Below are 14,385 nucleotides of genomic sequence, written 5' to 3'. Positions count from 1 at the left end.
AACAGTTTTAATGGTGGTGCAGGGCAGTGAAGGAATGGGGAGATGGAATCAGAGGTCTGTCCTTAAATGCAGCACGCTATGCTCTCATCCGGCTCGAGGAGGCACCGCTACACACCAAAAACTGGAGGTGAGTGCAATAACACTTCTCTCACAATAGAGTATTTTAATTAGAGGCAACAAATAATGATTGGTCTATATTTAATCACTTAGAAATCACAAACAAGTTCTTCTTAAACTCAGAGATTGGCAGAGAAATCTGCTGCTCTACATTTAATCTACTGAATATTCAGATTTGGGCTGTTGAACAAATGTTGAACAATATGACATCACCTTTACCTCGGCACAGTTATTTTTCTGAATCTGATATTTCAAATCTTAAACAGTTAAGTTGCAGCCTCATTGTCATTGACAGTCATTACATTTTTTATCATCTTGTCCTCTAAAGAATTACAGTTGTCTACAGACAGACTGTCATTCATTCAGAAAAATTACTTTGATTGTTTTTCGGTTGTTTGCTGCTAGACGTTTGTATTTTTGGCTCTGTCTTCAGGCCTCAGCTGCTGGTGTTGTGTAAACTGAACTCAGACCTGGAGGTGACACACCCTCGTCTCCTGTCCTTCGCCACGCAGCTCAAAGCGGGGAAGGGGCTGACCATCGTCTGCTCCGTCCTGGAGGGAACATACATGACCCGAGGGGACGACGCCAAGAAAGGAGAGCAGGTCTCTCAGTTTGTTCAATCGTTCGCTCTCATCGGCTAGCCATGACTTCACTGTACATGCTAATGTTTGCATTTAACCTTTTTCCATGTGTCTCTTATGTTTGTAATTACGTTTGTTTTCCTGCTCTATATGTTCACTCGAATATGAACCAACATGTTGCTGAAGCTGTGAATGAATCAAAATATTGCACACCATTCAGCACCTGAAACTGTTCCTTTCTTTTCCTTGCTTGCTTCTGGCAGAACTTGAAAGCAGCCATGGCTGCGGAGAAGACAAAGGGTTTCTCTCACGTCGTGGTGTCTTCCAGTCTGCGAGATGGTTTCTCCATACTCATTCAGTCAGCTGGACTGGGGGGAATGAAACACAACGCCGTGCTGATGGCCTGGCCAACAGGCTGGAAACAGAACCGGGACTCCTCCGCAAGGAGAAACTTTATAGGTAAACTCAACAGAAGGGTTTTGTGTGACAACACTCCAATACTGAGAAAATTACAAAAGGCTTTCTGTTGAGGCAACATTTCAAAAGGCTTGGTAAGCTGTAATGACTGAGATCAACCATTTGCTAATCCATAACTACTTAAATACTGTGGACAACAATTTACAGAACTGCATTTCTTTTAATGAGCCCTTCACTTCATTAAGAGGAGGACAAAACCCGTCCTTAATGTCGTGGTAATGTTATAGCAACATTCTTATTGTAAAGAAATAGAAAAGATATCATTACAAAAATATTAATGCCAAAAATATCAGCATTTGACATTTACTGTATTGTTTTTTACATTTTTTCTATTATGACCATATAGACATGTAATCACATATTACCGAGTAGATTACAGATGTTTTTAGTCCAGATGTCCTGCAGATGCAGATGACAAATGACTTTATGGTATTACAGATTAACGGTGGCCCTGAGAGTTCAAATGGACTGCAGTTTAAGAAAACCCCAACAAATAGAATATGCTGCAAAAGTACTTCACATATTTGGTTATGTGTCACTTCCACAGCTGTTTCGTCACAGTAATGTGTTCCCATAAACACTTCTCTGTGTTGTGAGATTTTGTTTTTTCTACTTCCTTTGTGTTTTATTCGTCTTCTTTTTCTTCCATGTTTTATGTGCCTTTGCTGCATCTTTCTGTTTGCTGGTGTTTTCATAATTTCCAGTGTTTTTGACCTTTTAGGGCCACCGTATTTACGCACAAGGTTAGAGATTTTGGACAGGACTCAGGCACATCTTTTTTCTCTCCCTGCAGAAACAGTAAGAGAGACGACTTCGGCACATCAGGCTCTGCTCGTAGCCAAGAACATCGACCATTTCCCTGGTAACCAGGAGCGTCTGAAGGAGGGAACCATTGATGTGTGGTGGATCGTACATGATGGTGGACTGCTCATGCTTCTGCCTTTCTTACTTAGTCAGCACAAGGTGTGTCTTTGTTTGTGTTGCCTAAATTATCTTTTTACTTTAAGATTCTTTAGTTGAATTTAAATATGAATGAGCACCATTCAAGAAAAAACACAGACTCCAAAGTAAGATAAAAATCAATAATTATATAAATTGCCACAGTAATGAGGACGAATAGAGTGCATTTATATCAATCAATTTTCCTGTCGACTCCTGGGGGAGCATAGGTCCGCAACAACACCACGCCAACGGACTCTGTTCTGGGCTGCTCTCTTCAGCTGGGTCCACGTCATTCCAGCGGCCTTCACTTCGCTCTCGACAGATCTTCTCCACGTTTGTTTGGGTCTCCCCACTTTCCTTTTCCCTTGTGGGTTCCAGTCCAGTGTTTGCCTTGCGACGTTGTCGAGTGGTTTTCGAAGTGTGTGGCCTATCCAGCCCCATTTTCTCTTCTTGATGTCTTGACCGGGTTCTTGCTGGTTCTCTTCCACAGGTCTGTGTTTGAGATCTTCTCAGGCCATCTGATGTTGAGGATGTGTCGCAAGCACTTGTTGATGAAAATCTGTATCTTGCTGGTAGTGGTCTTGGTCACCCGCCACGTCTCGGACCCATACAGAAGGACTGCTTTCACATTGCTGTTGAAGATGCAGATCTTGCTGCGCTGAGATAAGGCTTTGGAGTTCCAGATGGGTCGCAGGGTGTTGAATGCAAGCCTTGCTTTGTTGATCCGGCTCCTAACGTCTTCATCTGTTAATTTTCTGCTTCACCTCCTTCCTCTTCTCTATCTTCTCCCATGTCTCTTTTGTCATCCACCCTTTCTGCTCCCTTTCCTTCTTCCCCAGGACTTTGGTACAAACGGCCTTCCAGGTCTTCTTTATTTCTGTCCAGTGGTTCTCTATTGTCTCTTCGACCAGATCCCCCAACGCCTCAAACCTGTTCCTGACTTCACAGTTGAACTCTTTTACTTTCTTGCCGTCTTTCAAAAACTGTATGTTGAACTTATGGTGTGGTCTTCCTTTAGAGTCGCAGATGGATCTCAACTTGGTCTTCAGTGTTGCCACTAGCAGCTGATGGTCTGAGGCTGCATCTGCGCCACGCCTTACTCTGACGTCCAGCATACTTCGTCTCCACTTGCGGTCGATGGTGAAGTGGTCGATCTGGTTGTCAGTCTTCCCATCTGGTGAAGTCCAGGTGGTCTTATGGATCTTCCTGTGTGGGTAGATGGTGCCACCTATGACTAGGTCATTGAAGGAACAGAAGTCTGTGAACAGCTCTCCGTTCTCGTTGCAGGTGCCTATGCCGTGTCTGCCCATGATAAGTTCTCTGTCTGTGTTGTCGCCTCCCACCTTCGCGTTCAAGTCGCCCATGACGATCTTTATGTCTCTTTGTGGAGTCCGGTCGAAAAGGGATTGCAAGGAACTGTAAAAATCTTCTTTTTCTTTTGCTTGTGCTGCATTAGTGGGTGCATAGCATTGAATGATGGTGATGTTCCTGCCCTTGGAGTTGAACCTGGCTATCATTAGTCTTGGTGAGACGGGTTCCCATGCCATCAGCGCCCTCGTAGCCTCTGGCGCCAACAGTAGCGCGACTCCTTGGGTGTGATCGTGGTCCGCGTCCTCGTGCCCGGAGTAGATTATGGTTTCACCTGAAGACAGTCTGGTCTGGCCGCTTCCATTCCATCGGGTCTCACATAGTCCGAGAACCTTGATGCTGTATCTTCTCATCTCACTGGCCACCTGTGCTGACTTGCCACTTTCATACAGGGTTCTGATGTTCCAGGTCCCTATCCTGGTCTTGGCCTTGGTCGTAAGAAGACTTGTCGGCGAGCTGGCTTCCCGAAGGCTTTCACCAGCATGCGTCATGAGCCCCGCTGAAGAGGAGTCTTCCCATCCAGGCAGTTGTTGGGATGTATTTGTTGTTGTTGCAGTTTCTGTAGCATGGCTTATTTTTAAAAGGTGGGGTTGCTAGCCCCACGCCCAACCCTCCTCCTTTCTCATCCTGGACTTGGGACCAGGCAATGGCGGAGTTGTGCATTTATATACACAGTTAAAATTTGTCTCAATGTTCTCACCGTTAGCATTGTGGCTGCTGTCTTCCAGCCAGAAGTTTCCTTTTGAAATGAGCGTATGCTAACTTACTGGCTAGTACTAGCAAGCTTCATTATCAAGCTGCTTCCATGAACTGTAAGGGGGCAATGAGCAGACACAGTTATCTGCTAGTTATCTGCTAATTAATGCTAAGCAACATACAAACAAATACAAAAAGTGTCCTCATTAGACTTTTGTACATCCTTTATCACACAGCAGCGATACCAAGTGTTCTGAACACCACAAATAAAGCCTTGAGTTCAGTTCTTGAGGAAGCTGAACCTGTCAATCAAAACGGCCACACCCCTGACTTTAAGCCATAGGAATGCCCAAAAGGGGGAAATCTTACAAACAAATCACCACATGCATGTTGTCGTGAATGTGTTTTATTATTTTTGGAGACCAAAACCATGTTGGTACCGGGCTGTAAACACGTAAGTTACAAGGCTAAAGTTTGCATTTTAACATGAGAGTTAAAAAGATCATGATCAAGTCGCTTTTGGAATCAGCCTCAAGTGGTCATGTGAGGAACTGCGCCTCAAAGGTGGCTGCATTTCTCAGTCCCGTAGGTTCTGACTTGACAATTACCATATGGGACTACATTTAATCAACTTCAACCAAAATTAAAATTACTCTTCTTTTAACCTTTAAACATTTTCCCCACAGATTTGTAGTAAATAGCCATTGACCTGTTTGCAAATCAAGATCTCTTGCTAACAGCTAATGTCACACAGTTTAATATTGATGCAGAGCCTGCCGGTCTTCAGTCATAATAAAATAATAAAAGCAGATCTTTAATCTTTCGTGCTGCACTCAGGTGGCCTATTAATTGAGGTGGATAAAAGATGGGCGTGTTGCTCTGGGTGGTTGGTTATAATAACTTTTTCTGTTTAGGTATGGAGGAAGTGCAAAATGCGAATCTTCACTGTGGCACAGATGGATGACAACTCCATTCAGATGAAGAAAGATCTCCAGATGTTTCTCTACCAACTGCGTCTAAATGCAGTGGTGGAGGTAGTGGAGATGGTGAGACTGTCTACACTTTTAATTTACTTTTAAATCTGCAATCTGCATTATATTACTTAATGTAACACATAATATGATAATAGTTCTATACCTACTGATACTAAATTTGCAGATGCTCTCTCTCCCCCTGTAGCATGACAGTGATATCTCAGCTTTCACCTATGAGAAGACACTGGTGATGGAGCAGAGATCTCAAATGCTCAAACAGATGCAGCTGTCCCGCACAGAGAGGGAGAGAGAGGTAAAGGGACACATACTGGACATCCTTATCGTTTTTCAAATGATTGTAAAGCGATGTATAAGCTGGTTATTTTGGCATGTTTTAATGTTTTCCTGCAAGACTTTTATGATGATCATATGATGGATGTGTTAAAACAAACATATCAACAATAATTAATATTTTTATAATGACAGGATTTAGGAAAAACTGCTTAAATATTAAGGTGTCGCAAAAGTCTTCACGGTCTGTTCTGCTGTTCTTGACCTTTGACCTTTTCCCCCTAATCACTGCGTTGTGAATGGACGATGGGCTCAGATTCAGAGCATCACGGATGTATCGCGTGCCTCCATAAAGAGGAAGAAGTGTTCGAGTGCCGACGCCCCGCCCCTCTACTCTCAGTGCATTCCAGAGGATGAGGTAGCCATGGCAACTAGACCAAACAAACAACCCTGGAGCTATCGCTCTATCCCATTCATCATCTTTACCATCCTAATCCATTCATAACCGCCGGAATGCTTTAGACAGTGCTCTGAATTAACTCACTTGTTAAGTGTATGCATTAGCTTGTTTCATCTGTTCACCCTCCAGGATGTTGCTAACAGAGTGTCAGAAACCAAAAACAGCCACTAGGGGGACACAAAGTCCTCCCTGAGTGGCAGGCACCAAAATATCAGTCATACAACAGAGTATTGACTATTTCCTCCCAAATCTTCATCTTTTGATTTGTGCCCTTAGCACTACCATCTTCAGATTTTAAGATGTGGAACTCTCAATGAGCGGTCAGTTGCGTTATACATGTGCAGGTCTGACACAAAGAATAATGTCACTAGTTTTGCATCATGCACTATCATTTTTTCCCCCTATCATGCATGCATTTTTGCACTGGAGAGCTGGAACGACACATTTTACCTATAGGTAAGAGAGTGTGTCCAGGGTTCTGCATGAAGCTTATTTGTTTTAGCTTTTATCGGTCCTGTTTCTTGTCTCTTGCCAAGCGCTTGTACATAGGAGCAGTGATTGTTGAGGTTTTCTCTTTTTCTCTCTTATTGTAATTTTACCGTACAATATAAAGCACCTCGGGCCAGCTATTTTTGTAATTTAGTGCTATATAGATACAATTTACTACTACAATATAGATTTGTTCAGCACCTTTCAAGAAACTCAACAACACTTTATTAAAACAATAATAAAAAATCTAGAAATTAAAGAAGAGGTGAGTTTTGAAGAACTGATGGGAGTTTTAAAGAAGATATGGAGGTTGGTGCGAGGGACAGAAAAGAGCCCCATGGCTGAGGATCACATCATCCAAGGCTGCATGTATGGGTGGCCAGACAGGTACTGAGGGCCCAGGTCATTAACAGGATTTATAAATGAGCAGAAGCAACTTGTAAATGATGCGTGATGTGACCAGGAGCCAGTTGAGCTTTATGTGGAGTGATATGTTGGGGATCCCAAATGGGACTCCATTGCAGCCAGATAGCGCCAAAGGCACGGATGAGGCTCTGCGTTGTAGAGTCAGTGAGCGATGACCAAAGTCAAGAGATGTTCATTAGACGAAGAAAAGCTGCTTTGGTGACAGATTTATAATAACCCTGGAATAAAAGTGTAGAACATTATAACATTATAACATGCCACAACTGTTGTTGTGATTACGTGCTATATAAATAAAATTGAAATTAAATTGAGTCCAGGGGGTGGTGAGATGGGGGGATCATCCATGTCGATGAGAAGAGCTCCATTCTTCTGGAGCAGGGTCTTGATGGCCACAAGCAAAAGCACTGTGCTATTGCTTTTGAGCTAGTTAGTTAAAATCCATGTTGTAATTTCATGCAGACATTTGGTCAAGGAGCTTTGATTGTGGAGAGTTTAGCACTGACAGCTGTGTGTTGTCAGCATAAGAATGGAAGCAGAAACCATGGCACCACTGACCATGAGGGAGCATGTAGATGGTGAAGAGAAGGGGTCCAAGCACAGAGCCTTGAGGCACCCCATGGTTAACTGGAATAGAGGTGGAGCAAGAGTCTCCTAAGGTGACAAGCTGTGTTCAGTTGGAAAAGTAGGACTGAAACTGTGAGAGTGCAGTACCAGTGAGGCCAAGAAAGCCAGACAGAGGTGAGAGAGAAGAATGGTGTGAGAAACAGTGCCAAAGGCTGCAGAAAGGTCCACAGGGTCAGAGTCTGCCCTCTTAATGATGGGAATCATTGAGGCAGTTTGGAAGTGCGTGCCTAGTCCAAAGGTGTCTGCATGGGGTCCCAGATGCAGGTGGAGACTTGGGTCAAAGAGAACCACTTAACAAAACAAATCCATTTTATAGCCAGATAAGCTGAGTCAACAATAACATTTAAAAATGTAAAAACAAATCCTGCAAAAGAATATGCAGAAGGTTTTGCTATTGGTGGTTTTGCACATATGAATTTGCAGGTTTTTAATAATTTAGTCATATATAGAAGTGTTACCATCACATGAGGGAAGCTGAGGTTTTTCTTCATTCATGTGATTCTTTGAGCCTGCATGTACTTTAATGCTCTTAAACATATCGCTTAACTGCTGTCATGTCAGACATTTCTTCTCATCATTTTTTCTTTCCATATTATAATGTCTCCATTTCCTGAAAAGCTGTGGTATACAGTATCAGCTGTCCTAATGAAAGATTAAGGGTGAAGATAATGAAACTAATAAGACTTTATATCATGTCACCGTATGTTCAGGCTCAGCTGATTCACGACCGGAACACAGCATCTCATTCTGCAGCGAATGACAAGGCTGCTGGCGCCACTTCTGATCGTGTCCACATGACCTGGACCAAAGACAAACTGCAGAATGAGAGGAACAAACACAAAGAAAACATGGCAGTGAAAGACATGTTCAACATGAAACCGTAAGTAGAGCTAAGTATACTGCCTCACACTTTGTGAATTTTGACACATACATAAACATAATTTAGAATATATATTGCAAGAAAGTGGCATTGCAAATTTACTCAAAATTTTGCTGGAGTGATTCCTGGAGTGACAGCGTGATGATTTAAATACAATCTCTGAATATTTAGAGGCTATATTTTGCTATTAATGTTGGATGTGTGTCCCCCCATCCTCTATCCCCCATCCTCTATCCTCTAGTGAGTGGGAGAATCTGTAAGTAACTTTCACTTCTTGGCTGCATGTGCTTGAACTTTTTCACGTGTGAAATAATCTCTGTTGGCATGCTGGTAGAAAAGCGATTAACTAGTTCATGCATGCATACGTGATGAGAAAAAAATCCCACGCTTTTATCACAAGGAAACTGCATCCATCTGCATTTGCATCCTTCATTGTCATCCCCAATCTTTTATACTGCACTTGAGTGGACAGATGAATGATAGTATAGCATACTTTAGAAGATGATTGACTGTGTTACATGATTTTTTTGTCAAATTAAAGACCTTGTTAATGTCTCTGGTTAAACATAGCAACCACTCTAATGTGCGGAGGATGCACACAGCGGTGAAACTGAACGAGGTGGTGGTGAAGAAATCCTGTAACTCAGAGCTCGTCTTGCTGAACATGCCGGGCCCACCAAAGAACAAGAAAGGGGATGAGAACTGTATCCTTTTTCAAAGTACCAGCAGTATTAAGCCCTTAACTGGATTTTTCTTTCAGTCTGTGAGTTGTTCAGTCATTTAGTCAACCACAGTAGATAAACTGTTTGATATTTAGCCACCCACTTTCTTGCTATGAGTTAGATTAGTCATAGCACTGTCATGTTTGTATGCTGAAGCTAGAGTCAGCTAGCTTAACTAAGCATGGATAGATAATCAACAAGCGTGTCTTCTTCCAAAGGTTAAAAAAATCCTCCTAGAAGCATTTTAAAGCATATTGACTCAGTTAATGTCATTAATTAAACCACACTAAAACTGAACATAAAAACTAAGATGCTGTTTTGAAAACGTTTTAATAGGACTCTAAGCAGTCTTATAAAAAACAAAGTAAATCCTTAATGTTTCCATATCTTGGTAACTCCAGGTTGAATTATACATTATAAAACAGCTAGCCCAACTTCAGTAACCCTACAAACGTCACTGCTGTTTATTTTTTTTGCCTTCATTTATGTCGGAAGTGATAGCAGAGCTGTACTTTTTAATTTTTTCAGAAATCTCTCAGTCAGAACATGCTATATCATGTTTGGGTGGAAACTAGCGAGCTAACTTCCTGCTAACTTCTAACTCCATTAAATTTAATAAATTCTGTTTTCATGGATGCCTGGATGTTAAAATTAATTACTACACCTGGTAGAGCAGCAACGCTGATCAATTTATTAAAAATGAAAGAATTTAGACAGTTTTTAGCTCTCAGTGATGTCGCAGTGTTCGTTTGACTTTGGGACCTGAAGCGGAGTGTGGACCTGGAAACGGCTAATGACGTTAGACCTAAAAACCCGATACTTAGAATAAAGATATTGAAGTGGCATTTACTGATTCATCCTGGTAAGAAAATAATAAAGCATATTGAGTCTAATAGTAGTGCATAACCCCCTTAACCAGAATGTGTGTCTCAGATATGGAGTTCCTGGAAGTTTTAATGGAAGGTCTAGACCGTGTACTGTTGGTTCGGGGAGGAGGTCGGGAGGTCATTACTATCTACTCCTAGCACAAAGAGGTTCCTATTTTTTTGGATGTGTACTTTAAAGGAACCATGTTTGGACAATGCTAAAAGCTGAGGGACACAAAGGCTTTAAGGTGGGACAGTGACAACAGACTTTTTTAAAGAAGTCCAGTATTTCCAACCTCCTTAGATCACAATAACCTGGATGACTGACGAAGAGAAGAGTGCCACATTTGGACAACAAGGGACTCTGCATACAGCACAGCCTCAGCTTAGTGCAGAGTCTGAAAGTGAAGAGGATTTACTACAGACAGACCACCAGGGGCTCCACCACTCCAACTCCTCCAGATGAAAAAACATGAACTGCAGCTTGTTTTTGTTGCCTTTAGTGCAATCGTTGGTTTCACTGAGACATGCAGATATAGTGGAAACTGCCCTTTTACAGAGTACCCTAAAGATCACAGCAATGACTTTTATAGGAATACTTTTGCGTTTAGCAATAACATTCAATGATATTTCCTTTGTGATCTTTGTTATTTATTTCCATGCCAGTTATGACACTTCATCGTAACAAATGTTTTACTTTGGGATGATTAAATGAGTTGAACATGTTTTTTAGCCAATATTGTGAAAGAATATCAAATGTGGAATAATGTGTTGATGACCATGAACAAACGTATCAGTGCTGCTCGTAATCTGTAGGTTAGACACACTAGGCCATTACTGTTTTTGTTGCCACAGATGGGAATGTGCCAAGCATAATGAAGATGTAATAGAGTGAAAATGATACAGATGATTTGCTGGTTTCAGCGTTTCAGGACATTTTAATTATTGATGAGTTTGACTGAGTTTTTGTATGTTGTCAGAATGTTAGTCTGTGAGCTCTTTCCATAGATGCAATATGGAGTCTCTATAGTAGTGTTGTGTTGTTTTTTTGTCATAGGTTAGTACTGATTCGTCTCTTTTTAGCATGTTATTTAGCAAAAAACAAATATAACTTAAAGTCTGTATAATAATGAAGTTGTCGTGTCTGATTATTTATGGAAATGTGTTCTGTGCTAATTTTCTTTGGTAAAGGTAATAAGCATTAAGGTACCAGTACACTATAAAGGGGGGAAAAACAAGGCACAACAATGGATATGGACCTGAACAAAGTGATGTGTGACAGCAAAACAACAACAATAATTAATTTGTATCTAAATGTCAAAAAGCCTGTGCACTTCTGTAGTGAAAGGAACCAATTGAGATGTTTGGTTTCTTGATGCCTCCAAAGCTGAGGTGTTTTGTACATATCCTACTGACAGGAAACCCCAAGCCTAAGACAGACTGGAGGGATTATGCCGCTCGGCTGGCCCTGGAATGCCTCGGTATGCCCGCGTAGGGACCTGGGGACAGCGGCCAGCGAGAGGGAGGAGGGAAGACTTGAAATCTCTGCTTAGACTGCTACCCCCCCTGGGATTTGGTTTTATAAACTGTGACCCTCAAAATGAGCTTATCCTCAATGAGAAGTGTTTGTAAAGACTTGGAAGGAACCTCCCATAAAACATATCTATAAACACACAGAGACAAAGGGCAGGAAGCAGGAAGTTGGTATGTAAAGGAAACGGAACTAAAGTAGTAGTCAGCCAGATATAGGCCATTGTGATGTCTCTGATGACATTCTACTCCTCTCAATTTCTTCCTTTTGTTTCAAAACACTTGAAATGCATGCCAACGGTAAATATTTTATCCTCTTCAAAGTTTTATATTATTGTATCAAACTGAGTGGTGGTCTTTAGTCCAAATCTTTATAAACATATGTAAAGGGAAAGTGCTAAAAAAACAAATGTCTATGATATACTCAACAATATAAACAGAAAGGAAATTGTCTACCACCTATATTAAAATTAGATGGAAGAAAGAGGCCGGAATAGAGCCATCTGAAGATTGGTCTAATACAGTGGCTTGCAAAAGTATTCGGCCCCCTTGAACTTTTCCACATTTTGTCACATTACAGCCACAAACATGAATCAATTTTATTGGAATTCCACGTGAAAGACCAATACAAAGTGGTGTACACGTGAGAAGTGGAACAAAAATCATACATGATTCCAAACATTTTTTACAAATAAATAACTGAAAAGTGGGGTGTGTGTAATTATTCAGCCCCTTGAGTCAATACTTTGTAGAACCACCTTTTGCTGCAATTACAGCTGCCAGTCTTTTAGGGTATGTCTCTACCAGCTTTGCACATCTAGAGACTGAAATCCTTGCCCATTCTTCTTTGCAAAACAGCTCCAGCTCAGTCAGATTAGATGGACAGTGTTTGTGAACAGCAGTTTTCAGATCTTGCCTTGATTCTCGATTGGATTTAGATCTGGACTTTGACTGGGCCATTCTAACACATGGATGTGTTTTGTTTTAAACCATTCCATTGTTGCCCTGGCTTTATGTTTAGAGTCGTTGTCCTGCTGGAAGGTGAACCTCCGCCCCAGTCTCAAGACTTTTGCAGCCTCCAAGAGGTTTTCTTCCAAGATTGCCCTGTATTTGGCTCCATCCATCTTCCCATCAACTCTGACCAGCTTCCCTGTCCCTGCTGAAGAGAAGCACCCCCAGAGCATGATGCTGCCACCACCATATTTGACAGTGGGGATGGTGTGTTCAGAGTGATGTGCAGTGTTAGTTTTCCGCCACACATAGCATTTTGCATTTTGGCCTCATCTGACCAGAGCACCTTCTTCCACATGTTTGCTGTGTCCCCCACATGGCTTGTGGCAAACTGCAAACGGGACTTCTTATGGTTTTCTGTTAACAATGGCTTTCTTCTTGCCACTCTTCCATAAAGGCCAACTTTGTGCAGTGCACGACTAATAGTTGTCCTATGGACAGATTCCCCCACCTGAGCTGTAGATCTCTGCAGCTCGTCCAGAGTCACCATTGGCCTCTTGGCTGCATTTCTGATCAGCGCTCTCCTTGTTCGGCCCGTGAGTTTAGGTGGACGGCCTTGTCTTGGTAGGTTTACAGTTGTGCCATACTCCTTCCATTTCTGAATGATCGCTTGAACAGTGCTCCGTGGGATGTTCAAGGCTTGGGAAATCTTTTTGTAGCCTAAGCCTGCTTTAAATTTCTCAATAACTTTATCCCTGACCTGTCTGGTGTGTTCTTTGGACTTCATGGTGTTGTTGCTCCCAATATTCTCTTAGACAACCTCTGAGGCCGTCACAGAGCAGCTGTATTTGTACTGACATTAGATTACACACAGGTGCACTCTATTTAGTCATTAGCACTCATCAGGCAATGTCTATGGGCAACTGACTGCACTCAGACCAAAGGGGGCTGAATAATTACGCACACCCCACTTTGCAGTTATTTATTTGTAAAAAATGTTTGGAATCATGTATGATTTTCGTTCCACTTCTCACGTGTACACCACTTTGTATTGGTCTTTCACGTGGAATTCCAATAAAATTGATTCATGTTTGTGGCTGTAATGTGACAAAATGTGGGAAAGTTCAAGGGGGCCGAATACTTTTGCAAGCCACTGTATATGTAAAACTATAGCCACTACTTCCAGCTCCGAACTATGGAGAGAATTCACTTGGAAGAACATTATGAGGTTTTTTATTACACCTAAGATTAAAGAACACCAAAGCAAAAATGTTGACCAAGGGAAATGTTGGAGGAGATGTGGATATACTTCAGCAGGCCACTTCCATATCTTTTGGGAATGTCCTAAAATCTCTCCCTACTTGTCAGCTGTGATTGCACACACTAAGCAGATAATTGGGTCACAGCTTGAAGGGAGTTTCGGTGTTTTTTATTTAGGCAATATACCAAACAGACTAAAGAAATAGGATAGATACCGGCTGCAGATACTACTGGCTGCCAGCAAGAAAGCTACTACACGCAAATGGCTGAATGAGGAACCACCAAATGTTTCGGACTGGACAGAAATAATACATGAAATTCACACTATGGAACAACTAACCTTCTCTTTGAGACTATTTTCAGAAAAATATGAACAATATTGGGAGAAATGGAAATGCTTTCACAGAGAAATGAGTCTAGACTCCTGTGTTATTTCTTTATAACATTTGTATTAATAAGATATTCTTTTTGTGTATATATAACTCTGAATTGGTAACCAAATATCAAAATTTTCTCCCCGATGATATAACTTTTTTTTTCTAATATATTTTCTTATTTATGTTGACCCTGTCTGTGTTACTTCATGTTTAAATGGAAAAAAAAAACAAAAAAAAACAAAACAATAAATATATAGTTAAAAAAAAACCTGAGTGGTGACCAAGGTGATATTCTCTGGCCAGATGGATTGAGTTCTTGTCTGACCCAGATGAGAGTAGAACTGAGAGTCTCTT

At 41.5% G+C, this 14,385-nt stretch overlaps 1 protein-coding gene across 4 annotated transcripts in view; it reads left to right on the top strand.

Moving 5' to 3' along the window:
• LOC134616724 (solute carrier family 12 member 7-like) overlaps positions 1-11,007 on the top strand; it is a 38,625-nt gene extending 27,618 nt beyond the window's left edge. The window contains exons 18-28 of one of the 4 annotated variants that reach the window (XM_063461688.1): positions 23-127; positions 551-719; positions 962-1,157; positions 1,969-2,138; positions 5,096-5,227; positions 5,361-5,468; positions 5,763-5,864; positions 8,156-8,325; positions 8,567-8,581; positions 8,896-9,029; positions 9,981-11,007. In XM_063461688.1, the coding sequence (XP_063317758.1) occupies positions 23-127; positions 551-719; positions 962-1,157; positions 1,969-2,138; positions 5,096-5,227; positions 5,361-5,468; positions 5,763-5,864; positions 8,156-8,325; positions 8,567-8,581; positions 8,896-9,029; positions 9,981-10,072 (1,393 nt within the window). In that variant the 3' untranslated portion in view covers positions 10,073-11,007. The remainder of the gene's footprint in view (positions 1-22; positions 128-550; positions 720-961; positions 1,158-1,968; positions 2,139-5,095; positions 5,228-5,360; positions 5,469-5,762; positions 5,865-8,155; positions 8,326-8,566; positions 8,582-8,895; positions 9,030-9,980) is intronic. The other 3 variants (XM_063461690.1, XM_063461689.1, XM_063461691.1) reach the window with 3 other exon arrangements.
• Positions 11,008-14,385: the final 3,378 nt, after the last annotated feature.

The sequence above is a fragment of the Pelmatolapia mariae genome, linkage group LG18, assembly GCF_036321145.2.
Source record: "Pelmatolapia mariae isolate MD_Pm_ZW linkage group LG18, Pm_UMD_F_2, whole genome shotgun sequence".
In the NCBI taxonomy this organism is placed as follows: domain Eukaryota; kingdom Metazoa; phylum Chordata; class Actinopteri; order Cichliformes; family Cichlidae; genus Pelmatolapia; species Pelmatolapia mariae.
Note: the sequence above shows the minus strand (reverse complement) of the source record. Positions and strands in the feature narration are given on the sequence as shown.